Source organism: Ursus arctos, unplaced genomic scaffold (genome assembly GCF_023065955.2).
Source record: "Ursus arctos isolate Adak ecotype North America unplaced genomic scaffold, UrsArc2.0 scaffold_19, whole genome shotgun sequence".
In the NCBI taxonomy this organism is placed as follows: domain Eukaryota; kingdom Metazoa; phylum Chordata; class Mammalia; order Carnivora; family Ursidae; genus Ursus; species Ursus arctos.
The window spans coordinates 54744488-54771047 of record NW_026622863.1 but is presented as its reverse complement, the minus strand read 5'-3'; the positions used below and the strand labels follow the sequence as shown (position 1 = coordinate 54771047).

Below are 26560 nucleotides of genomic sequence, written 5' to 3'. Positions count from 1 at the left end.
GCTTTGGGACTGGGAAATTCATTTTTCTTTCTTGCCTTTGGCTCTTTCTGGGTCTCGAGCCTGTCAACCTTCAGACCAGCACCACCTCAGCGGCTCTCCTGGGCCTCCAGTTTGCTGGATGTAGATATTGGGACTTACCAGCCTCCATAATTTTATATATAAGTTATATATATGTAAATGCATACATAATTTAATATATATATATAAAAGCACAAATAACCATGCTTGTCATCATCCTATCAGCTATGACTACTGGAGGAGCAACTCTTCCAAGCCAGGGAGGCCAACTCCCATGTGCATTCATCTGCTTCCCATAGAACTGTAGCCCAGATCCCCTGGATGGATTCATTTGCTTCCCAGAATATCCCCAGATGAGCCCTGCCTCCTCTTAAACTGTGTGTCTGTCGTGCCTTCATAACAACCGTTTAATAATTCCAAGAATAGCTCCTTTCTCTTAACCTTTTTACTATGTTCCAGGCATTCTTCCAAATCCTTTAAGAGACTGAGCGCCTAACTCTGAATGGGAAGCATGACCACAGCCCCATCTGAGCCCACCTCCCCCCTGGGGAGCCTCGGAGACTGGAGGGATTGGCAGTTGGTTCCTCAAGGACGTGTTTGTCAAGGTCTGCGATTTTGTAATCCTTCCACACTCATGCGTTATCTTGTCCCTGTTTCAAGGATGCTGGCAGAACACTTGTGCTCCTGACTCATACACGGTTTCTTCTCACCACACAGCAGGCAGTAGGAGCCCCACATTTGTGCCGGCTCTCCGGGTCCCCCATATCCCGTCTGGGCCGCAGAGGGGCTCTGCACTTGCAGGGATATGCATCGAAGCTGCAGAAAGCTAGCTTGGGGGCCCGCCTCTCGTAGAGCAGTCCTCTGCTCTTTGTCCCCTGAGGAGACGGCCCCCCACCTGCCAAGGCTGCTTGTGGCAAACTCAGCCCCTGAGAAATGGCCGATGAACAGGGGAGGGCCATGCATTTTGGCGTGCACAGCCTCTCCCAGCGACGTGGCCCTGTGTGCCCGGCTGGATGACTGGGCTACCTTGTCGTGAATGGATGCCTCGCGGTCATCAAAACACTGAGTCAGCATTACCTGCAGCTAGGGGGTCCCCCTGATTATCTCACCCACAATCTCTGGGTGGGTGTGTCCTTATGGAGTGAATCTTTAATCCTAATACTCACTCCCTCTGATAAGACTATCTGTCCTTGAGTGTGTGTGTGTGTCTCTCCCCACAGACAGCCCCCCCAAAACTCCCTGAGGACCTGTCTTTCAGCTGTATCTCCCTCAAACTCTGCTCATTCTCAGACCCCACTCTCCCCTGACCACACCATTCATTTTACTTTCTTAAAGATTTTATTTATTGATTTGAGACAGAGACAGAGACAGCACAAGCAGGGGGAGCAGCAGAGGGAGAGGGAGAAGCAGACTCCCCTGCTGAGCAGGGAGCCAAGGTGGGGCTTGATTCCAGGACCCTGAGATCATGACCTGAACCGAAGGCAGACGCTTCACCTGCTGAGCCAGCCAGGCGCCCCGTTTTGACGCATTTTAGAACAAGCAAACCCCTCCCCCCACACTTGAGCGTGCTCTTCCCACTCCCAGGAATGCTCTGCTCCGAGGCATTCAGGCCCCAGGCACAGAGGCCTTCCCTGATCACCTAACCGGGAGCCGAGCCGCACCTGCTCCCTCCTATCAGGTGCTGTTGTCTGTTTCTCCGTAGTGTCCGACCAGTGAGGACCTCACAGCCTCACCTGCAGGGCCTGCAATGGGGCACAGTGCTCTCTGTTAATACTGTGGGGGCGGGGGGGGGGCGTGGCCCCTGCGGCCACGCAGCGACCACGCTGGCACCTTTCCCCGGGCGCCTGCCTGCTCTGGCCTCCTCACTTCACTTCTTGTCTCTACTGCAGCCGCTTTGCTGGCTTTTCTCACCCAGCAAGATGGTTTTAAGCACAGAAATCAGATTATGTCATTTGCAGCTTTAAAAGCCTCTAATTGCTTCCTTTTGCACTTTGAACAAAAGCCAGAGTCCCTATCATGGCCTAAAACACCTTCCACGACCGGCTCCCGCTCACCTCCGTGGCTTCATTTCCTGCCTCCTGGTGGCCATCTCCATCCCGCACTGCAGTAGCCTAAAGGCGATCACACCCCGTTTATGCAGGGTCTTGAAGCTGATGCCTCCCCGTGCCCGAAATGTCCAGGCTCCCTCTCTTCCCCTCCCTACCTGGCTGGCTTCTCCTAATCCCTCAGTTCCAGCTCACAGGTCGCCAGCTCTGAGTGGCATTTCACACTGGGTCAGGACCCCTGTGCACCCTCACACTGCACCTTTTGTGTTTGAAAGGATCCGATCCACGTCTCTGCCGTCTGTATGGTCTGCCTCTCTCCCCGGTATATGTGCCCTGGATGGGCCACGTCTGTCTCATCCACGGCCATCTGCCCCGTCCTACGCGGCCAACCGATTCTTGCAGAAGGAAAGAATAAAAGAACCTTTGTCATGTTCGTCAATATCTCAGATAAATGCACTTCCGCATCACGGTTCCTAGAGCAAGATCTCAGCAAGCAGGAGCCCTCACGGGACCCAGATTCACACAGTCGCTTTTCTGAAACGCCCCACCCCAGACTCCTGTCTAAGGATAGAGCGGGAGATCTCAGGAGGCGAGAGAGCCCCCAGAGCCAGCCCGGTCTCTCACTCTCCAGGCCTAAGTTTATCTGCGAAATGAGGCATGGTTCTGGAAACCTCCTTGGACCCTCGTGCCAGCCCTGGAAGAGCTCCCAGTCTGCTGGGGCGGCCACAGCCTGACTCACAGAACACAGGGTACCAGCAATAGATTCCCGGGGCGGAGCCCCAGGCTGGAGATCATGGACCCTTGGGGTCAACATCTGGCCTTGCTTCCAGCCGCCTGTCTGGAGACAGATCAGCTGCTACTATTTCTCAGTCTCTTTGCCTTTGCCGTGAGCCAGGTGTCTTCTCCCCAGCTGCAAGCCCACTGTAGCCTCCTTCCAGAAGCACTCCTTCTCCAGCATAAGGCTCCCTGTTGGCCAGATTCTATTCCGTGCCCAGCTTTGACTCAGTAATCCTTTGCATGGTAAACTGCAAAGTACTTTTGTACAAAGGACAAGATGGTCAACATGTGAGAACAGAAGATTGCAACAACATGCATGGACCTGGAGGGCATTACGCAAGGTGAGATAAGCCAGAGAAAAGACAAATACCGTATGATATCACTTACGTGTGGCATCTAAAAAAGCTGTCCTCCTAGAAACTCAGAGTAGAATGGCGGTTACTAGGGGTGGGAAAAGTGGGGAGATGTTGGCCAAAGGGTACAAACTTGCAACTAGTAGATAAGTCCTGGAGATATAACCCACAGCATTGTGATTATAGTTCCTGATCACATATGAACTTCAGAGTTGCTAAGAGACTAGATCTTAATTATTCTCACTATAGTGAAATGGTAAGTGTATGAGATGATGGAGATGCTAGCTAATACTACAGTGACAATATCGCAATATATAAATGTATCAAATCAGGTGATAATATTGCAATATATAAATGTATCGAGTCAGGTGATAATATTGCAATATATAAATGTATCGAGTCAGGTGATAATATTGCAATATATAAATGTATCAGGGGCGCCTGGGTGACTCAGTGGGTTAAGCATCAGACTCTTGACCTCAGCTTAGGTCTTGATCTCAGGATCATGAGTTCAAGCTCATGTTGTACTTAAAACAAAAACAAAAATTGACCAATCAAATCAACAGGGTGCACACCTTAAACTTACACAATGTTCTACGTCAGTTATATCTCAATAAAAATAAATTTTTAAGTCAAATAAGTTCCCCACCTATCCCCATTTTCCAGTTTCTCAATCCCCCTCCCCTCTTACCACTTCGTTATCCTCTCCAGAAATTCACTGCATATACAAGAATGTATTTAATGCTTAGCAAGTAGCAAGATGTCCCAATGTGGAGGCACCGTTCTAAATGCTCTCCTTGATTTGAGCTTCATAATTAATACTTAAGTGTGAAATGGGAAACACGTTTATGGGTTTAAGAAATCCCGATAATGCAAAAGGTACACATCAAAAGGTCTTACCCGTGCTGTCACAGCGAAACACTTGTCAGGCGTCCTTCCCTTACAGGCCAGCACGTTGATGAGTTTCTTATGCAACCCTCCAGTATTTATGCAAAACTCGGAAGATAGGAAAATATATTCCCATTTTTAAACCTTTCCTCACACAACTGATGACGTAATCCTAGTCTGTCCTTGCTTATCTTACTAGAAAATAGATCCTGGAGATTTTCCTATGCTCTATCCAGTTAAATAACATTCGCTCAACTGAGTAGGGTCAGCTGGCTGGCGCAGTTGGTAGAACATATCTCTTGATCTCAGGGTCATGAGTTCAAACCCCATGGTGGATGTAGAGATTACTTAAAAAAGAATTTAAGAAATAGAAACAAAAGTTCAACTGAGTAAATTTGCTATTTTTTAAAGATTTTCTTTATTTATTTGACAGAGCGAGAGAGCGCGAGCAGGGGGAGCAGGAGAGGGAAAGGGAGAAGCAGGCTCCCCGCAGAGCGGGGAACCCAATGCAAGGCTCCATCCCGGGACCCCAGGCCCAAGGTGAAGGCAGATGCTTCACCGGCTGAGCCACCTAGGTGCCCCAGAAAAGGATAGGTTTTTAAAGGCAGAAAAAAGTAAATTATTAGCAAAGAATGCATTGTTTTAAGCAAGGTCACCCTCCTGAGGGAAACTGAGGGACCCATCCCGTCTACACAGGTGCCTACCAGATAATTCCAAGTTGACTGATCAACAGTCACCTTCTCAGGGGCTGGAAGTGCATTTAGGTTTGGTGTTAAGTCTTGGTTCGCTGATGTGGGGTTTTAGCACGAGTGACTCCATTTGGGGCCTGCTGCCTCCACTTCCACACCCCCACACCTTTGCCTGTTGTTAAATTCTCCTCCAGTTACGCGATAGAGTTTTGTGGTTCCTGACTCCAAAGGTGCCCGGTACGGGGACATATCTGAAAACCGCTCGAGTGTGGACGGGCGATGTGGGGGTGCGGGACACTCTGGGGGCCAGACCCTAATCAAAGGGAGCTTTTCTTTCTCTTTTTTAAGGATTTTATTTATTTATTTGAGAGAGAGAGAGATCCTGAGCAAGGGAGCCGGGTAGAGGGAGAAGCAGACTCCCCGCTACTCCCCGATGATCAGAGAGCCCGATGTGGACTCGATCCCGGGATCCTGGGGTCATGACCTGAGCTGAAGACACTTAACCGACTGAGCCACCCAGGCGCCTGTCAAAGGTAGCTTTTGATGAGTGGGTGTCTTAGTCCATTCAGGCCCCTGTAACAAAATACCATGGACCAGGTGGCTTACGAACAGCCTACATTTACTTGTCACACTTTTGGGGGTGAGAAGCCGGAGATCAAGGTGCTGGCCGATTCTGCATCTGGCGAGGCTCGCTTCCTGGCTCGCAGAGGGCTGTCTGTCTTTTCCCTGTGTCCTCACACGGAGGAAGGGGCGAGGGGATCTCTGGGGTTTCTCTTATAAGGGCATCAGTCCCATTCTCGAGGGCTCCAACCTCATGATCTAAACTTCCCCAAACCATCACATGGGGGATTTTGGTATATGGGGGTGGGGGTGGGGAGTCCAGACGTTCAGTCTACAGCAACAAAAGTTCTGTTTTACGATAGTTCAAACGTCCTGTGTGTACACAATGCCCTGTATCCCATTAAGAAATCTCTGTCAGGGGCGCCTGGGTGGCACAGCGGTTAAGCGTCTGCCTTCAGCTCAGGGTGTGATCCTGGCGTTATGGGATCGAGCCCCACATCAGGCTCTTCCGCTATGAGCCTGCTTCTTCCTCTCCCACTCCCCCTGCTTGTGTTCCCTCTCTCGCTGGCTGTCTCTCTCTCTGTTGAATAAATAAAATAAAATCTTAAAAAAAAAAAAAAAAAGAAATCTCTGTCAATCCCAATATCCCAAAGATCCTGTCTGATGTCTTAATCTTTTTTTTTTTTAAGTTTATTTATTTATCTCCACACCCAAGAAGGGGCTCGAATTCACACCCCTGAGATCAGGAGTTGCATGCTCCTCTGACTGAGCCAGCCAGGAGCCCCTCTGATGTCTTATTCTTGAATACTTACTATTTTATAGTTCACAGTTAGCTCAGAACCATCTGGAAATTTATTCGAGGGTATGGTGTGGGTGGGGGTTGTTTGGGAGGGTAAATTCTCCTCTACCCTTCGAAGGTTTCTCTGGCTGGTCTAAGAATTAAACTGACACAAGACAGATTCAAAGGGTAAAATCGAATTTAATTTTGCACATACAGGCTCCCCGCATGCACGAGAGGGTCCAAGACAGGGAGGCAGGATGAGGAATCCGTGCGTCCTGAGCTAAGGATAGGGCTGGGGGCTGGGGCTCCAAAGGGGAGCAGGACAGTGAGAACACAGGTTTGGTGAGTGGATGTTTGCCCTGCCGTACAGATGGCCACTCAGATAAACCTTATCTCTGGGAATAGCTCTAATTCTGGAAAGACCCCCAATTTAGAATCTTCTAGGTAGTGAAGGGAAAGGCAGAATTTCTCTTGAGCTTGCAGGGTCTCTCGATTGCCGTCAGCTCAGAATAACCCACAAGCCAAAGTGGCACATTTTTGGGGAGACTTGGTCTGAACCTGTTCAAGGGCATTGGTTCAGCAAGACTCAAAAAAAAAAAAAAAAAAAAAGAAAGAAAAGAAAAAACCCCTCCTTTTTGCAGCGCACATGTATGTTTGTTCGTAAGTCAAGTGGCTTTCTTTTTTTCCCCTAAGATTTTATTTATTCATTTGTACAAGAAAGAGCACAAGCAGGGGGAGTGGCAGGCAGAGGGAGAAGCAGGCTCCCCGCCGAGCAGGGAGCCCCACGCGGGGCTCGATCCCAGGACCCCAGGATCATGACCTGAGCTGAAGGCTCATGCTTCAACGACTGAGCCGCCCAGGTGCCCCAAGTGACTTTCCATGTGTGTCTCTGTTTCATCCATGCGTGCGTCTGTCTTCGTGAGAATACCACATTAGCGGCCTGCCTCCCACCCGCCCCTCCCGGCTCTGGACTCAGCCACCACACCTTCCCGCTCTTCCCTCCCCCTCAGGGCATCTGCACCTGCTCTGGAATGTGCCTCCTTCCTCCGACTCCTTGGGAGGCAGCTTCTCCCGGTCCTGCAGCCCTGAGCTCCCGTGTCACCCCCTCACGAGGCCCTTCTCTGACCACTCTTTCTAAAACGGAGCCCGATATCCTCCACATACTTTATGTCGTTGATTCGCAGAAGCGACCTGCGTCTGTGTTTCATATGCACGGTCTCTCCCTCGACTGTGCACAGAGCAGTGCGGAGCTCGTGTCTTGTTCATTTACCCTGGGCCTTGTGCTCCACAGGGCGGTGCCTTCATTTGGAAGGAGCGAGAAGGAAAAGGTGACTCTTCCAAACCCAGGATGAACGCATTCCACCCTCACAGTCCCCTAGAGGGCGGCCAGCCACAACGCGCCCGCAGCACCCGGCCCTGCAGGCCATCTGGAGTTGTTTTTGTGAGTTTTCACTGAACTGCGCCTTTTAACTACAGAATTAGAAAGAGAGACCACTAAGGGGGGAAGCCAAGGTTCAGCCCTAGGTGACCGAGATGAGTAATTTTTACTGACTCCGGGCCCCATGCTCCCCTCCCCCGAGGGCATGCAGAGCTTAATGGGGCCAGGTGGCCGTCTTGGTGGGGGTGACCCCAGCCTCTCGGCCACAGCTTGACTCACAGAGCCCTGGGACCCCACAGCAGGTGTGGGGTGTGTCTCATGCCTGCAGATCACAGACACTGGGATAAATCCGCCTTGGCCTCCAAGCCTTCCAACTGCGGTTTGATCCCCACTATTTTAATCGGAGAAAGGGAGCTCAATAAGGAAAAGGCATCTGTATTCATTTATCATCATAAGGCGCCTTGCCTGGCAGATTAAAAATAGCCCGTTAAAATGCATGCATGCGTACTTACACGTTTTTGACTTGGTAATGTATTTACCCCGGCAGGGAATTCAGATAATACAGAAAAGGGGTGGAGAGTGAAAAACAAGTCTCTCGCCCGTGCCCGCCTGCCGGTTGCCCTGTTCTCCTGTCCCTCTGGTCCGACCTGATTTCTTTTGTATCCTTCCAGAACTTTCCACAGCGTATTTTATACAATATTAGGATATGTTCTGTATTGCACCATAATTAGCGTCTACCAATGGGAGCCATCCTTCTAAGCATTTCATGTGCATTGAGTCATATAATCTACGCTTCGATATAACCGGAAATAATCGGTTAATATGTTTAAAATTTAAAATGTATCCATACACACAAGGAAGTTCCATTTCCAACTCCGTACCCCACAACTCACTTTCTGCCCGCCCTTGCAGGCCACCACTTTTAGGGGTCTCTTGTGTATCCTCGCAGTGTTTAAACAAACATCAGCAAATAGGGGTGCCTGGGTGGCTCAGTTGGTTAAGCATCTGCCTTCAGCTCAGGTCATGATCCCAGGGTCCTGGGATCAAGCCCCGCATCCGGTTCCCTGCTCAGCAGGAAGCCTGCTTCTCCCTCTGCCACTCCTCCTACTTGTGCGTGCTCACTCTCTCTCTGTCAAATAAATAAATAAAATCTTTAAAAAAAATCAGCAAATAGACCTAGTCTAATTTTAAATATTCTCACACAAAAGGTTAAATCATGTTATATCATTCTGCATCTTGCCTTCTTCATTAAGTCCATACCGCGGAAAATTTTCCATTTAGGTAAACAGAGCTCTTCTAATTCCTTGATTGATTTATTTTTCTAAAGATATGCACGTTGTTGCATTACCTGGAGGTACCACGGTTTGCTTATCCAGTCCCCTAGAGCTGGGGACTTGATTTGTTTCCCATCCGATAAGAACATTTAGCAGGGGAGTTTTACAAATCAACTAGATTTCCTTCCTCACCTCCCCCCACCCCGCCCCAAATGCAGCCTACGTCTTCAAAACAGAAGACTCCAGTCTGTTTTACTTAAGGAGGATGAAAGTCACCATCTGTTAATCCAATCTGCATTATGGAGGAAAAGGAAAATCGTCTCATGGACATGACATCTCCTTTCAGATCCCACAAAGGGGAATTCCTGGGGGTCTCCTCCAGGGTAGCAGTGGCATCGAGAGCTCCTACCTACTGAGGTCCTGGTTTGCAAATGACATTTCTCCTGGACCTGAGAAGCAGAGGAGGCATATATGGGAGGGACCCCGAGTAATTCACATTATGCATGGGAAGGCTAGACAACCCAGCTTGGGAATTTGGTGGCAAGCCAAGAACAGACCAGCAGAGTGTCCCTAAAGTCATGTGAAGCCACAGCCAGCTGGGAAGCTGCCACGGCCACAACTGGCTCCACGGGACACTCCCTCCTGTCCACGCTTGACCAATGAACGAAGCCTTCGCCCTTCCCCCTGCACTCTGAATTTCCCCACGTCCTAGCCTCCTTCCTGCCTAATCAGAGTCCCAGGAGGAAGCATTCCATTACCCCTACTTCCCAGGGATAGGAGGAAGGCAGGTCTGGCTCCAGCCCCCACCACAGTACCCACAGTGAGGAACTACCTCCAAAATAAGAAGAAGGGAGTCTAGATACCGGGAAGCCCCCAAAATAGCTGGCGCTGTCTACAGCGTTTATACATGCTGACGTCCTGCAAAGAGCACTGTGAGAAGTAGGGGCCGTAGACACCCTCCCTGACACCAGGGACCCTGGAAACCCCTTCACAGAGCAGCAGCCTTGGAGGGCCACTGGAGTCCAGCAGCTCTGGCAACAATAATGTCCTATTTATTCAGTGTTGTTGTTGTTTTAAGCACTAACGGATATTCCATTTTGCCAAATGCTCTTTTCGCATATATGGGATCGTCATATGACTTTCTTCCTACCTGGCTCTGCGATCTCATCAACGGTTTCTGAACATGAGCCATTTCCATACGTAGCCATTATCTATTGCATTTTGAGAGTAAACTCAGCTGGGTCACAAAATATTATTTTTTAAAAATACTGCCGCGATCCGTTTGCTGGTTTAGGCTGGCACACTGCGAAATCACGGAGAGTTCCCCTCTGAGCGTAAGGAAGTAACACTTTAAGGACGAGCTATCCAATATGGTAGCCACGCCGAGCGTCTGGACCTGCGGCCGGTGGGACTAAAGGACAGGACTGAGCATTTTACTGATGTTTAATTTAATCTAAAAGCTGATACTTGATTCAGTTAGATAACTTGTAAGTGTGTTTGGACAACTGGGGCGTAGGGATTTACTTTTTCAGCTACTATATGAATTCTACCTACAGATGAAGCATTTTCCCTTGAAAATTTAGCGTCCAGATTGAGATGCACTCTAAATGCAAAATAGCGGGGCACCTGGGGGGTTCTGCTCAGTCATGATCCCAGGGTCCTGGGATCGAGCCCCACATCAGGCTCCCTGCTCGGCGAGGAGTTTGCTTCTCCCTCCTCCCCACTGCTCATGCTCTCTCTCTCTCAAATAAATAAATAATCTTTTTAAAAAATGCAAAATAGGCTCTGAATTTTGAAGGGAGTACAGGCCAGCTTCCTTACCATGGCCAACAGCTAGGTCTTATTGAGAAATCTTTTCAAAAAAGTGATGTAGGAGCGCCTGGCTGGCTCAGTCGGTGAAGTGTGAGACTCTTATCTCGGGGTTGTGAGTTCGAGCCCCATATTGGGTATAGAGATTACTTAAGAAAAAAAGAAAGATATGAAACATCTCACCAATAATTTGGGTTATATATAATATGTTATTAAAGTTAACTTGCCTGTCTCTTTTTATTTTTTAAGATGTAAGAGTAAAGATTACGTTCGTGGTTCACATTATATTTCTATTGGACGGTGCTGTTCTTGAGGAAAGCAGAAATTCCTTTGTAGGCTTTGGTGCTAGATGGTCTAAGGACTAGAGATACTGAGATCTCTGGAGAGGTACTTCTGAGGGTGGTTTTCCTGGTCATCGTGAGGCCTGGAGAACATTAGGGACTGAGTCACTCTTGAGGATTGCTGCAGGCCAGTCCAGTCCAGCAAGTGGGGACCTTGCAAAAATCCATTCTACTGATATTTGGGTAATCCTATTTACCATCCTTCCACTGACACCAACCCTTTTAGGGTTCCTGGAGACCCATTCCAACATGGGAGGGGTTCCCCCTACCCCACAACAAGTATTTCCTGGACACCAGCTAGTGTCCAAGAATTCAAATCAATTCTACATTATGTACCCAGAGATAGCACCAAACCCCCCAGATTAAAGGTTCAGTTCTACCAAGACTGCCCCACCCCCACATCGGATGCCAGCCGCAACCGGCCAACCTGTGGTCTGTGCTTCTGGCCAATGGCTATGGATTGGAGGGTCTAACAACCTTCTCTTCAGGTTCATTTATTTATTTTTTATAGATTTTATTTATTTATTTATTTGACAGACAGCACAAGTGGGCAGAGCGGCAGGCAGAGGGAGAAGCAGGCTCCCCACTGAGCGGGGAGCCCCGTGCAGCACTTGATCCCAGGACCCTGGGATCATGACCAGAGCCGAAAGCAGACGCTTAAGGACTGAGCCACCCAGGTGCCCCCCTTAGGTTCTTTTAAATTGCTAGAGCAGCTCACAGCACTCAGGGGAACACTTAGGTTTAAAGGGTATGAAAAAGGATATTTCTCAATAGCTAGATGGAAGAAATGCATAGGGTGAGGTGTGGGGAAAGGGCGTGGGACTTCTGTGCCACTGTCCGGATGGCCACTCTCCCAGGACCCGCCCCACCTTCACCAAGCCAGAAGCTCTCTGAATCCAGCCAGTCCTCTCGGGGCTCACGGAGGCTTCGTTACATAGGCACGATGGACTGACTCATTGGCCCCTGGCTGATTCCACCTGCAGCCTCTCCCCACCCAGAGGTCAGGGGGAGTGAAAGTTCCAACCCTCTAACCACGTGGCTGGTCCTCCCCGCCACCAGCCCCCGCCCTTGGGTAGAGTCCAAAAATCACCTTAACACCACAAAAGATACATTTATCATCCTTATCACAGGGAATCCCAAGGGCTTCAGGAGCGGTGATCAGGAACTGTGGATGATAGGAGAAATATATATTTGGTCATCGGAGAGACTAAATATAGATTTCTTACAAATCTGCAATACTCAAGCATTCCTTTTAAAAAAAAAAAAAGGAGGTTCAGAGTGCTTCCTTTTTTTCCATTTTCTTCTGTTCTATTCTGGACGTTCCAGTCTGTTCCATTGTCTTATTCATCTAGCTTTGTGCCAACACCACACTCACTCAAGTATTTGGCTTCATAAGTAAGTTTTTTTTTTAAGTTAATTTAAGTAATTTCTACACCCAGCACGGGGCTCAAACTCACAACCCTGAGATCAAGAGTCAAATGCTCTTCCAGCTGAGCCCGCCCGGTGCCCTGAATTCTCACGGTTGTACAATGCAACCTTCACCACTACACATTTCCAGAACTTTTCAACATCCCAGACTAAAACTCTGGATCCTTAAACACTAATTCCCATGCCTCCCCGCCTCTAGCCCGTGGTAATTACCACTCTGCTTTCTGTACCCATGCGTTTGACTACCGGAGGCCTCTCATATGTAAGTGGAATCACACAGTATCTGTGCTTTTGTGTCTGGCTTAGTTCAAGCAGCATAAGGGCCTCCAGGCTCATGTGTGCTATAGCAGGCATCTGAATTTCCTTCCTTTAAAACACTGAGTTTTGGGGCGCCTGGGTGGCTCAGTCGGTGAAGATCTAACTCTTGACTTTGGCTCAGGTCATGATCTCAGGGTCCTGGGATGGAGCCCCAAGTCGGGCTCCACGCTGGGCATGGAATCTGTTTAAGATTCTCTCTCTCCTCTCCCTCTGCCCCTCCCCTGCTTTCTCTCTCCAGAAAAAAAAAAAAAAGACTAAAACAAAACACTGGGTTCTGGGGAAATGCATTATCCAGCAATACGTGACGAGTACAGACATGTACAGAACTCGATGAATCTGAGGGGAGATACAGGAAGCAAACACAACAGGACTTGGGGGTGCCCTGGATGTAGGAGAGGAGATGCTCGGCGATGACTCAGGATTCTGGCTTTTGCAACTGCATGAGGGCTGGCGATGCTCACGGGTGGTATGTGCTGCACTGGGAGTGACAAGGTTTTGAAGGAAAGGTCTTCTGATCATTGTAGATGTGTAGAGTTTGGACTTTTGTGTCATTCGAGTGGAGGCACAGCGGGCCCCTGGAGACACATCTCTGGAGCGCAGCGGAGAGATCTGGGTTGCGGTCTACTCCTGGGAGCTGTAGTCTGTTCCTATCCAGTAGTTTCCCCCAGTTGCTTTCCTCTGTACTAGAAGGTTTATCTGGACATACGTGTCCGCAGCTGAAGACGAGATCCCCCAGTCTCCCTTACAGCTCTGCGTGGTCATGCAGCTAAGTTCTGGACAATGGGATGTGTGCAATTTCAGGATTACACCCTCGAAAAGAGAGAAGGATGCCAACCTCTCCCCCTTCCCCTCTTCCTGCTGGAGGCAATGCCAACAGAGTGGTATGATCTGGATCCCAGACCGAAGCCCTTGTTGAGATGACAGAGTAACAAAGGAGAATGGTTCCTTGAGACGGTGGAGGTATCATATCAAACTTGGGTTGCTAACTCTTGGACTGCTACAAGAGAGGAATGTGTCACTGTCTTGCCTAGGGCTGCATTGTCTGATATGGCAGCCATTGGCCACAGGGGGCCATTGAACATTGGAAATGTGGCTAGTGTCATACATTGAAATTTTTGATGTATCGGATTAAATAAAATCTGTTGGTAAAATTAACCCTTCCCTTCTACTTCATTTTAATGTGGCTACTAGAAAATTTACAATTGCACACATGGCTCATGTTATCATTTTTATTGGTCAGCCCTGGTTTCAGCCACTGACATTTTGCTTTTGCAGAACTAGCATCTTCACTAGTACGTGGGTTGTTTACCCAATGGTGCCACCCAAAGTCACGTGAACGCCTAGCAAGAGTGGGTCATGAGAAGAGCAGGGGCTCCGGAAGAGTTTTGAGGAACTCCAGTTTTCAAAGGAGCATGAACTTGCAAAGGAGTCAGAAAAGGAGCCCAGGGGCGCCTGGGTGGCGCAGTCATTAAGCGTCTGCCTTCGGCTCAGGGCGTGATCCCGGCGTTCCGGGATCGAGCCCCATATCAGGCTTCTCTGCTGGAAGCCTGCTTCTTCCTCTCCCACTCCCCCTGTTTGTGTTCCCTCCCTCACTGGCTGTCTCTCTCTGTCAAATAAATAAATAAAATCTTTAAAAAAAAAAAAAAAAAGAAAGAAAGAAAAGAAGCCCAAAGAAGCAAAAGGAAAACCAGGAGAATGGTGTGCCACGTAATCCTAGAGCACAGTGTTTCAGGCTGGAAGGAGATACCAACAGCATGAGTTACTTGAGAGATCAGAAAGGTAAAAACTGAAAAACAAACAAACAAACAAAATTGTTCAAAGTGGTAGGAAACTGTATTCGTTTGCTAGGGGGTTCCATAAGAAAGCACCACGGACTGCGTGACACAGAAATTTACAGAATTTACAGAAATAAACAGAAATTTATTTTCTTGCAGTTGTGCAAGTTAGAAACCCCAGATCAATGTGTCGTCAGGGTTGGTTTTTTCTGAGGTTCCTCTCCTTGGCTTGTAGACCACCATCTATTCCTGTGTCTTCACACGGTCACAGCGTGGCTATACCCAGTACCATTGAACTGTGCGCTTAAAGATGGTCTAAAAGGTGAATTTTATGTTATGTGTCTTTTTACCACAATTAAGAAGAACTGTCATTTCTTGAAAAGTCAGTGAAAGATTCTTTGAGTGGGAGATACTGACTATCCAAAAAGAGGAAGAACAGTTCATAGCAATCGCAAGAGTATGAGAAGGATGTGTTTAGAAACCACAGAGCTAAGAAGGATTGGCATGAGGTAAAAAGAACAACTGTGTACTTGTTAGAGGAAGGCAGTCCTGGAAATAGAATCAGGTCTATGGTTTTAGGAGATTGAGGGACTTCCCAGCCGGTTTTCTATCATCTCTCAAATAATGGAGGCAGGTCATAGGCGGAGAGTGGGGGTGGGGGACTGGAGGCAGAAAGTGTGTGGGAGATTGAAGAGGATAAAAATAGTGCACTTGTCACCATGGAAACGAGAATGAGTTGACCAGGTGATAGCAGTGGGACTGTGGGCAATGTTGAAAGCCCGTGGAGTTCCGCCATCACGTAGTCACGGTGGAACCATTCTGCCCTCCCTGTAAGGTGACTTTCTTCAGTAACGCTCAATTGCTTAGGGACAAGCTCGGAAAAACAAAACAAAATCTGATCGATGGGCTATTTCTTCTCCAAGACTGGGGCCTTGCAAAGCCAGAAGGGCAGGGGCACCTGGGTGGCTCAGTCCGTTAAGCATCCAGCTCAGGTCATGGTCTCAGGGTCGTGGGATCAAGCCTGGTGTGGGGCTCTGAACTCAGTGGGGAGTCTGCTTGAGATTCTCTCTCCCTCTCCGTCTGCCCCTCCCCACCTCTCTAAAATAAATAAATAAATAAACCAACAAAACAAAGACTGAACAGCAAAGGAATGTTAGATGCCTACCATGGCGAGAGTATTATGGAAATGATGGACCCTGGAATCATACCCAAAGGAAAGAGAGGGTGGGTGGATGAGGGTTCCTAGCAAGTTAAGAAAAGGTCATGGTGGGGGCTGCTGAGAAAGCAAGTGGAAGAAGGAGTGGTTGAGGTCAGGGGGGCGTGGAAAACCGAGCAGATGGTTGGAGGGGACAGCACCATCAAGGCCACATCTCCTCTAAGTGCCTCCCAAACGCCTTCCCATCATGGGGCAGATAGAAACACGATGATGTTTTTACAGCTCACTGAGGTAAACAGAAAAGCCGGCCACAGACAGAGGCAACCAGCCCACTCTGAGGGCCGAGGAAATCAATGTCCCCCAGCCCACCTGTGACCTGCTCATGGCACATCAGTTGGGAAGCTCTTTAGAGATCATGACCTGAGCCGAAGGCAGATGCTTAACAGACTGACCACCCAGGAGCCCCAGGGGTGTATTTGTTTCATTAAAGGCAAGAGAAGAAGACTTAAAGAAGTTGCTTTGGGGTGCCTGACTGCCTCATGTGACTCTCGATCTCAAGGTTGTGAGTTCAAGAACCACATTGGGCATAGAGCCTACGTTAAAAAAAAAAGAAGAAGAAGAAGCTGCTTTGATAGAGAAATTGGACTTGCTGATTGTGGAACCCGTCCAAAGGACATAAAGCAAGGGTTTCTGAGGACTTGAGCAAGGAGCTGGAGCAGGGTGGTAGTGACTGGGAGAGCCAGGATCTAGGAGTTTCCCTCCTGTATGGTGCTAGAGTCGTGGGTTTCCATCAGCTCAAGAAACCCAGCCTTCGTGGGGAACACGGAGACCTGGACACACAGGACCCGAAAGCTCTTCGTTCTTCAGCACGTCCGTGAGGTTCACTGCCGGACATACGGGACACCAGCAGGTGATTTCGACTGCAGCTAGTATTCCTGCTGCAACCTCCCTGCTGGATGAAATCAACGCAGCCCTTGGCATCTGGGACGGCCAATCCATTTATCTTCATCACAACAGACAGAGGAACTAGGTGCAGTTTGCTTTATTAGGGATGCTGTCATGGCTAAATAGTAGTCCCGGAGATATGCCCACACCCAAATCTCTAGAACTTACAAATGCTGCCTTACTTGGGAGAAGAGTCTGTGCTGACATGATGAACGTAGGGGTCTTGTAGAGAGGAGGTCATCCTGGGTTATCCAGGCGGGCCCTAAATCCAATGGTCAATGTCCTAATATCCTAATAAGATGGGGTTGGAATGTCTGAGACAGACCCAAGAGGAGAAGAGAAGGTGCATAACAACAGGGGGTAGACCCTGGAGTGCTGAGGCCGTAGGACAAGGAACCCACAGTTACAAGAAGCTGGAAGAAGCACAGAGCCCTTAGAGCCTTCAGAGCAAGTGAGGCCCTGCTGATAACTCGATTTCAGACTTCTGGCCTCCAGGACTTCGAGAGAATACACGTCTGTGTTCTGAGTCACTAGGACCATGAGGATCGTTACCGCAGCCCTAGGAAACTAACACCGCTGAGTCACAAGACCATCACACCTTCGCCTGGGGCTACACTAATTCTCTGACTGTTCTTTAAGATACTTGGACCTCATATATGACATAATGCTGGTAAGACCTGAGAAGCAGGACGGAGCACATAGATACACCGACACACACATGCCAGCGCGTGGGAGATAAACACCATACAAACCAGGGAGTCTGGGGCGCCTGGGTGGCACAGCGGTTAAGCGTCTGCCTTCGGCTCAGGGCGTGATCCCGGCGTTATGGGATCGGGCCCCACATCAGGCTCCTCCGCTAGGAGCCTGCTTCTTCCTCTCCCACTCCCCCTGCTTGTGTTCCCTCTCTCGCTGGCTGTCTCTCTCTCTGTCGAATAAATAAATAAAATCTTAAAAAAAAAAAAAAAACAGGGAGTCTGTCGCCTCAAGGAAGTTACTGAGTCAGGGGGTCTGAGGACAGTGAGAATATCCCATCCGGATGAAGTTACCACATCTCGAACCTTTGCCGCTAACCAATGAGATAAAATCTCCATGGCAGGAGGTGTTCCTTTTTTGTGCTCACATAGGAGGCACTCGTAAATATTTGTGGATGAATGAATGCAAGTTCCAGACGGACGTGGAGTAAGTATGGAAAGACCCGTACGATATCGATATAACAGAGCTCCCTAAAACCCTTGTAATGCCTGAGTAGTAGGGGTGAGAGGAGCATCTTTTATTCAATATAAGCCCCTTTCAGCCGTACCTGAGTTGATGCTAATGAGCCGAGTCTTGGTGAGCCCCTAAGTGGCTCAGGATGGGGGCTGACTGCCAGAGCAACCAATCCTGCAATTGGAAGGTTGGAATTTTCCTCCTCCCTGGAGGAGACTGAGCTTGACTGGATAGCCAATGATTTAATCAACCATCCCATGTAACGGAACTTCCATAAAATTCCTAAACAACAGGGCTCAGAGACCTTCCAGGTTGGTAAATGCATCAGGGTGCTGGGAGGTGGCATTTCCACACGGAAGCTCGGCATTTCTCCTTCCATATTTGCCCTATGTGTCTCTTCTGTTTGGCTATTCTGGAGTTGTATCCTTTGTAAGAAATCAGTAATACTAAGTAAAGTGCTTTCTTGAGCAGTGCTGAGCCCCCGGCATGGTAGGGTTCCTAGGGAGACCAGCCAAATACCTGGCCACCTGAGAATTATGTTGGGCTCCCTCCATCATGAATTGAGCCATGACTTTTTCCTCCCTGGGATAATTAAATCTGGGTTGTTATTTGCTTCCCTTGCCTTACCCACTCCCGCCAACAGCAGCATCTGTGTACCCGCTGAATGGCCCTATTCACTGTCATGTTGACCCACACAATATTGCTTCTGATCAAGGAATTCCATTTATTAGGAAGTCGGGGGGCAGGCCCATGTACCCCATCACCCCAAAGCAGCAAGCTTCATAAAACAAAAGTATAGCCTGTTTGAGATTTGAGATGACAGTGTCAGGTTGGAGACAACATCCTCAGTGTGGGGTGCTGTCCTACAGGGGGGGCAGACTCCCTGAACCAGGGGCACATGCACCGTGCCAGATTACACACACCCAGGAACCCTAAGGTATCACTTGCCAACACCGCACCCGGTGACTCATTCTTTCAATGTTTGCTTCCTCTTCCTGTTACCCTGAACTCTGCTGTTTGGGGGTTTTCATGCCTAAAGGAAAACACTTCCACCAGAGAGCACAACATAGTAAATTGTGTGAGTGGAGGCCACCCCTGGACTCTTTGGGGTATCTCAGGAGTGCCACTATGGGGTCAGGCTAAGAGGGTGCCTGATTGGGGCAGAAAGCAGGAGAGAGATGCCTCTGCCCTGGGGGCCAAGGAGGTGTGTGAGTGGAACCTGGGGACCACGCTGGAGAACCTCCAGCTTGCACCATGTCCTGACTCCTTCAGCAGGGCCGGATGCCCGGCTCATGGAGACCCCTGCCCTACGCAGAGCACAGAATGACAGAAAGGGTCTGTGCCTATCCCCTTTGCGGGGGCACAAAAGTGGGCAGGCACGCTCATCCCTCCCCCCATCCCAACCCCCCCCATACTGCCGCGCTCACTGCTCCTAGGCCCCCAGCCCCTCCCACCTCCGTAGGGCACGCAGCCTGCTAGACAGGCTCCCCGACCTCTTCCGACCACCCTACCTCGCCGCGGCTCGCGCGGCTCCCACCCTAGGGCCGGGTCTCAAAGCCTCCTTAGTCGTCCTGGAAGGCACCCAGCGGCACGAGCGCCCCGTTAGCCCCGTGTCGTGGAGCGTCCGCAGCCGCCACCAGGCCCCGCCCAGAGGCAGCCGCGAGCAAGGCCGCGCCAGGGACGACTGCAGAGCGCGGTGAGTGAGCAGGGCCAGCAGGGAGGGACCCAGGCGTCCCGGTCCCCGCCCCTACCCCGGGCAGGCATCCCGACCTTCCCCTTGCTTCTTGATTCCGTCACTCGGTTTCGGGGCCCCAGAGCTGCCCTAAGAAAGGACCCCGCAGCCCCTCCCTGTTCTGGGCCTCGGGCAGACCAGCTCTTCGGGCCCCTCCCTTTTTGCAGAAACCAGGAATCTGACGCCCCCTGCCCCCCAGCCCGGTCCTCATGGAGCTCCTGAGCCCTTCCCTCTATCCGGGAGCCAGGAATGCAGGCCAAAAATATCTCTCCGTTCCAGACCTAGGAGTCTCGGCTTGCAACCACATCTGAGCAGATGAAAACCCAGGAGTCTGAGCTTTGATTGCTTTTTGCGCCAAGAATCTGGGCCCCCAGCCTAGGCGTCATTTGGAACCTGGGAGTCCGTGCCTCCGACTCCCACCGCCCTAGATCCAGGCGTTTTGCTATCAACAGCCCCTCCCCCGCCCGCATCGACTGTGACATCTGGGACCCAGGAGTCCCGCCCACCAATCCATAACACCGGGAGTCCCAGTATAAATGAGGATTTGGGGACCCAGGAGTCGGGGACCTCAGCCCAGAAACCCCTTAAAGCCTAGGGATCGGCAGCCTCAACTATTTCCCCTTTCGAAGACCCAGGAGACAGAGACCCGAGCCCACAGATCCCATTATACTGAGAGGCCTGGTGTCCGAACCCGCCGCCACCCAGATGGTCAAGATTTCATCCGTTCTGGAAGAGCGGGGCTGGAGCAGGCGGGGAGGGGAGGGGGCCGGAAGGGAGAGAGAGAATTGAGTGAGGTGAGACTGGGGTAGGGACCCCGGCTGGGGGCTCCGTCCTAAACAGACGCTAAACAGACGGGTTGCCATGGCAACGGCCTTCCCGGGCCTCGCCTGGAGACTGCGCTAGGGCCCAGTCGGGGGGGCAGCCCCCAGGAGCCCCCACACCGCCAGCTGTTGTGTCTTCCTGTTTTGTCACCACGGCAACAGTGACCTCAGCCCTCCACCCCCACCACTGGCCTGGCCGGGGAGTCTAGGTCCATTTTCCCCGGGGAGGGGCGTGGTCTCTTGGCCCCGCCTAGGGGGTGCGGCTGGGATACCCCGGCCCGGGGAGTCCCTTTCTCAGCCAGAAACCCGCGCTCCCGCCGGGTCCCCGACCCCGCCCTCGGCCCCGCCCCCGCCCCAGCCGGCCAACCCCACCCAGTAAGCAAACCCTTACAGTCTGCAGCTGCCGCCTCTGCTCAGCAGCAGCCGCCACTGCGGGAGAGGTGAGGCTGCGGGGACCCCCCGGCGCGGAAGCTGCGGTCGGGATTCCTGGGTGCACAGGGAGGAAGGGGCTGGGGTCCCGAATGTCTGAGTCTCTAGAAAGACTGGGGCATGGATCAGGACTTGGGTTCTGGAGAGGACAGGGCTCGAGACCTGCACTCATACAGGTCATCCATTTAAAAGAGGAGGGGCACGGGGGTGACTTCTGGGTCTGAGGGAGGAGGGGCACGGGGGTGACCCCTGGGTCTGAGGGAGGAGGGTCTGGGGGCCTGGGCTCCTGGGTCTGAGGGAGGAGGGGCGGGGAACCTGGGCTCCTGGGTCTGAGGGAGGAGGGGGCTGGGGGCCCGGGCTCCTGGGTCTGAGAGGGATGGGGACCCCTATGTGCCCTGGTTGAAGGGTGCTGATATCTACTACAAGGAGGTCTTCAGGAGGGGAGGAGCTTGGAGTTGGGAGTTTGGGTTTGGTAAGGAGAGTGGCCTTCCCCGCTCCCCACCCCTCCATTCTGGGGACAGAATTCGAATTTTGGTCCCCAAAGGCCAAAAAGCGAGGACTGGGAAGCTGGTGTTCTGGGCCGAGAGAAGCCAAGGCTGAGGCCAGCGTCCTTGGGTTACTGAGAGTGGAGGCTGGGGTTTAGGGACGCGATTCTCAGTCTGAGTGATGGGGTGTGGTGTTTGGCGTGGAGGTGGCGAGAGGGGATGGGCGTGGCCGGGGGAGTCCTGAAGCTGCGCGGAGAAGCCGAAGGGGTGTTTCCTCTCTCTCCGACCGTCTTCGGCGGTGCATTCCTGAGTTCTGACCTCAGGCGGCGGCTGGAAGCCGGGCGGAAGGGGATGGACCCCTCCCCTCCGTGTGGTCCTGAGCTACCCACCTCCGTCCTTACGGCACTTCTGGAGTTGGTGGCTCGCACTCTTCCTCTTTCCCTGCTTGGGTCCCGGCAGTACCCGCTTTCTAGAACTCCAGAGTGTAGGCCGGTCCTGACTTCCTCCTAACGGGTTTTCGAAGGGCGTGTGGGGGGAGCAGGAGGCGGCCGAGTCCCGCGGAGCACCTCCCAAGTGGCCCGGGAGGCCCAGCCCTCGCCCAAAGACCTGCCTTCCGAGGGGCGGTGGGAGGTGTGGCTACTAACACCTCAGTTTCCGGCTTCCAGGGGGTGGAGGGGGTTCCGCTAGGCAAACCCAGGAGTCCGGTTTCCCAGCCACTCGTCTCTCAGAGACCCTCCTGGGGTCGAGGCTCCCAGCCCCTGCTCCAGGGACGCAGAACTCACATTTTGAAGGACCCCCGAAATTCAGGCTTCAGGCCTCTCTTCCTGGGTGGACCCTCCTCCCCCCGAAACCCACGAGTGGGGCGGGCCCTCCCGGAGGCCGGCGCAGGGCGGAGGTCCCAGCACCGCCCCCGCGCCCCCCCCTCCCCGGTCCCCGCCACATTCCAGATGGCTGGGATGACTTGAAGCCCTTATAAGGCCCGGAGACGCTGCGCGCGGCCTGGCCGTCCGCCCCCGCAGCCACCGCCCAGGGCCCTCCCGCCCGCGGCCCCGCGGCTTTCTTGGGCTGGGGCAGGGTTAAGATCACTTACACCCACGCCGGCCTGCGGGGCGTGCACTTTCACCGGTGTCCTCCGTTCCTGCCCCCGCAGTTTGGGGACTGGGCAGGAAGAAGGGGCGGGGCTTCCCTGGAGTCACCTCCGGGACCTCTCCCCGCCCGCGGCCAAATCCCCGCCCTGGCTGGGAGGGCGCCGGGACTGCCGGGCCTGGTGGCGCGCTCTGGACGAGCCCCCGCGGCGCGCGCGCGCCGGCTGGTCGCCTGGGTCCCGGCAGGGCGGAGCCGGGGCTGAGGGGGACGCCGACTCTCCCTCCCTCCTGTGTTCTGACTAGCCTTTTCCAGGTGTCGCACTTCACCCACCTCCACACCCGGATCTTTCTCCGTCGGGGTGCTCGGCAAAGACCGCTGGTGAGTGAGCCTGGACTCCCGGGTCTGAGGGAGGAGGGGCTGGGGGGCTGGGGGGCCGGACTCCTGGGTCTGAGGGAGGAGGGGGCTTCTCACCTGGACATTTGTGTCAGAGGGAAGAGCATCTGGGGGCCTGGACTCCTAGATCCTGAGAGAAGGACCTTGGAGCTTGCTCTCCGAGGAAAGAGACCCAGACACCTGTGTACCAGAGAAAGAAGTGTGTCCGGGACCTGGGCCCCTGGGTCCTCTGGGCCTCTTGCAGGGACAGCTGGGCCGGGTTAGAGCCTGTTCTACTGCCCTCTAGGCCCCCCTATGCCTGACCCTGGAAAGAGGAAGTTTTATTTCCCTGCGGCTGAGAGAGGCCTTCTGAGCTTTTTAGGGGTGGCCGCTGAGAGATTAGATGTCCTAGGGCCTGTGGGAGGATTTGGACACCTGGTCCCCGAGAGGCTGGGCTCTCTATCCCTGAGGGTCTTTAGGACAAGGAGGTAGAAATCGTAGGTTCTAGAGGGATGGAAGAAGGAAGCTGATTTCCCAGACTACAGGTGTCTGGTGAACTTAAAGCCGAGGGCCCGGAGTCCTAAGGTCTGAAACTATGTAACTGGACGTGAGAGGCCTGGAGATTTCAGTGGAAGGGGCTGGGGCACTGGACAGCTAAGCATCTGGGGCGCTTGTTTCTTGGAAGTTGGGGAACTGGAGTTTGGACTCCATGTGGGGGAGGGGCATAGGCAGGAGAAAGCTCAGTGTCCTTGGGGACAGTACTCCAGACCCAAATCCCAGGAGGCATTCAGACGGAGGGCCCAGACCCTTGATCTCTGAGGTGAGGGGTGGGCATGAGAGGAAGCATTCTCGAGAGCTCAGACTCGGTTCCAGAGATAGGCTGGGAGGTTGGAAGCTCTGATCACATGTGGGTCCCTGAGAACGTTTCCACGTGGAGGTTGGACTCTTGAATGTCTGGAGGCTGGAATTGCCTGTTCAGTGAAAGAAATCAGGTGGGTGCAGGAGCAGGGGTGCAGAGCCCTGGGTACCCAGAGGGAGGAGGTAGAGCTCACCAAGCAGGGCCTCTTGTTCTGACCCGTGGTCCGGGAGGTTTTAGAGCAGAATCTGGGGTGGCTGGGTGGCTGAGTCCCTGGGGGAATGAGGGCACCTTTGAGTGTCTGGGATGGGAAGAAAGATAGATGGTTTTACAATAGTTGGGTTGCAGAGAGAGGGAAGGAGAGAGGCAGCCTAGACTCCTGGGTTTTGACACGGGAGGTGGGAAACCCGAGTCCAGAGGGAGGAGGGGGCTGGGACCTGGGTGACCAAGTCATCGCCCTAGGCCCGCAACTGTCCCACTTTGAAAACTGAAAAGCCTGCACCCTGGGTGCCCCCCAGCTAGAGTCCAGGTTACTTTGTCCCCAGGGGAGGAAGGGCTGAGAGCCTGGATTCCCACATTTAGAACCTTCTTAGGACACTTCCTTTCTCTTCTTCCCAGCCATGCCGGTGACAGTGACCCGCACGACCATCACGACCACCACGTCGTCATCCTCAGGCCTGGGCTCCCCAACCATCGTGGGGTCCCCTCGGGCACTGACCCAGCCCCTGGGCCTCCTCCGCCTGCTGCAGCTGCTGTCCACCTGTGTGGCCTTCTCACTGGTGGCCAGTGTGGGTGCTTGGACCGGGGCCATGGGTAACTGGTCCATGTTCACTTGGTGCTTCTGCTTCTCTGTGACCCTCATCATCCTCATAGTCGAGTTATGCGGGCTCCAGGCCCGCTTCCCCCTGTCCTGGAGAAACTTCCCCATCACCTATGCCTGCTACGCTGCCCTCTTCTGCCTGTCGGCCTCGATCATCTACCCCACCACCTACGTCCAGTTCCTGTCTCACGGCCGCTCCCGGGACCACGCCATCGCCGCCACCGCCTTCTCCTGCATCGCCTGCGTGGCGTATGCCACCGAAGTGGCCTGGACCCGCGCCCGCCCCGGGGAGATCACTGGCTACATGGCCACCGTGCCAGGCCTGCTCAAGGTGCTGGAGACCTTTGTGGCCTGCGTCATCTTCGCCTTCATCAGCAACCCCTCCCTGTACCAGCACCAGCCGGCCCTGGAGTGGTGTGTGGCCGTGTACTCCATCTGCTTCATCCTGGCGGCCGTGGCCATCCTGCTGAACCTGGGCGACTGCACCAACATGCTGCCCATCTCCTTCCCCAGTTTCCTGTCGGGCCTGGCCCTGCTGTCCGTCCTTCTGTACGCCACCGCTATTGTTCTCTGGCCGCTCTACCAGTTCAGCGAGAGGCACGGTGGCTGGCCCCACCGGTCACAGGATGTGAGCTGCAGCCGCAGTCACACCTACTACGTGTGCCCCTGGGACCGCCGACTGGCCGTGGCCATCCTGACGGCCATCAACCTGCTGGCTTACTTGGCTGACCTGGTGTACTCGGCCCGCCTGGTGTTCGTGAGGGTCTGAGGCTCCGACGACGACGAAGGGAGCTCTCAATTCCCTCTTGTCGGCAGAGGTTTCTTTCCCAAGCCCGAATTTCCTCTTCCTGGCTCCCTCTCGCCTACCTTTCTCATTTCCTTCCTGACTCATCCTGCTCTCTTCCGTTCCTTTAGCTCCTGCCTCCTCTCTCCTGGTGCTCTCGCCTTTCCTTCCTGTTGTTGGGTTGCCCACATCCTGTTTGGCCTGTTTGCCTCTTTCTGTTTTCACCTCTTCTTTCGTACCTATTCTGTTTCTCGGCTCTTTTCTGGTCCTCTTGTTTGGTTTCTCACCTGCCCGTATCCTGGCCACCTCTGTCCCAGTTTCTTTCTTCCGATTTCCTTGGGAGCTCTGAGACTTCTTTCTTCTCTGCCGCCATTCCACTGCCCCCCACCTACAAAGGTGCTGAGCTCCACGTCCCACTCCCCTTTGCAGCTGTTCATACCCTGGGCCTCCCGGAGAGGGGCCTCATTGCCAAAGCATGCCTGCCCGCCCTGGCTGTGCCTTAGTTGGTGTGTACGTGTGCGTTTGTGGGGGTGGGGTGGGTAGCTAAGGGTGGGACTCCCTTTCCCCCAGTGGTGGGGGGATGTACAGTACATGTTCCCTTTAATCTCTGGAGGCCAATGATCTGCAGTGGGCATGAGGCTTAAAGCACGGGCTGCGGGTCCCTGGGCCCTGCCTGGCCCCTGCCTGGCCCCCCGCCTTGCCTGAGATTGGCTCCAGAATTTTTGCCAGGCTTATTAAAATTCCGCTGCCTGGAGGCCATCTTAAAGGAAGTAAAGGGTGGATGCTTTCCATCCCAACTGCTCTCTGGGTTATTGAAAAAGTGGCTGGCAAAGAACCGTACAGTCTTAAAGACAACTGTCCGAGTATTTGTGGGGGGCAGGGATGTTGCCCTCCTGCCTCAGTGTTAGAAACAGCATGTAGTGCCTTTGCTGGGAGGAGAGGTTGGCCACTGCTGGCCTTCAAGGCAATGTGAGCCTGGGTTTTTTTGTTTTTTGTTTTTTCCTTTTCCTGGTCACGAGGGCAAAACATATGGGGTGGCCCTCTTCTAAAAGGAAAGTTTCTTTTCAATGTCTTTTTCTTTGCGGGGGGTGGGGGGGTTGGGTAGGTGGGGATCACTGTTGCCATAGTCAGAGGAATTGCGTTGCTCGAGTGTGGTACGCACACACACACGCACACACACACGTGTGTTTCTGCATGCTAGTTGCTTCCTGTAGCTGCTTCCTGCTTCTCTGGGACTCACACATAATGTCATATATATAAATGTATAAATATATATTTTATTTTTTTTTAAATTCCCTGGAGCTTCTGGTTCCCATCAGTCCCTGCTGTCAACCACAGAGGGAAGACTTGTCCGTTCCCTCACTCCCACATCCATAATGGTTTTTTGTTTTGTTTTGTTTTGTTTTTTACATCAATACAAAGATAAAAGAAAA

General features: G+C 52.5%; 1 protein-coding gene and 1 long non-coding RNA gene across 6 annotated transcripts; one reads left to right on the top strand and one right to left on the bottom strand.

Moving 5' to 3' along the window:
- Positions 1-230: 230 nt before the first annotated feature.
- On the bottom strand, positions 231-22499 carry LOC113247447 (uncharacterized). Its single transcript, XR_008960076.1, has 6 exons — positions 22300-22499; positions 21599-21715; positions 12025-12079; positions 4094-4189; positions 2323-2458; positions 231-1760 (listed from the first exon to the last, which is right to left on the bottom strand). It is a non-coding gene; the product is annotated as an uncharacterized LOC113247447 (long non-coding RNA).
- Positions 18802-26560, top strand: MYADM (myeloid associated differentiation marker). Of its 5 annotated transcripts, none has more exons than XM_044380091.3 (3): positions 18802-19438; positions 22608-22673; positions 24142-26560. In XM_044380091.3, the coding sequence occupies exon 3, from the start codon at positions 24144-24146 to the stop codon at positions 25110-25112; it is 969 nt and encodes a 322-aa protein (XP_044236026.1). In that variant the 5' UTR covers positions 18802-19438; positions 22608-22673; positions 24142-24143; the 3' UTR covers positions 25113-26560. The 5 variants fall into 5 exon arrangements, with proteins under 5 accessions (XP_044236026.1, XP_044236025.1, XP_026344277.1 ...); XM_044380090.3 differs by having other exon boundaries at positions 19195-19438; positions 22598-22673; XM_026488492.4 differs by lacking the exon at positions 18802-19438 and adding an exon at positions 19524-20735.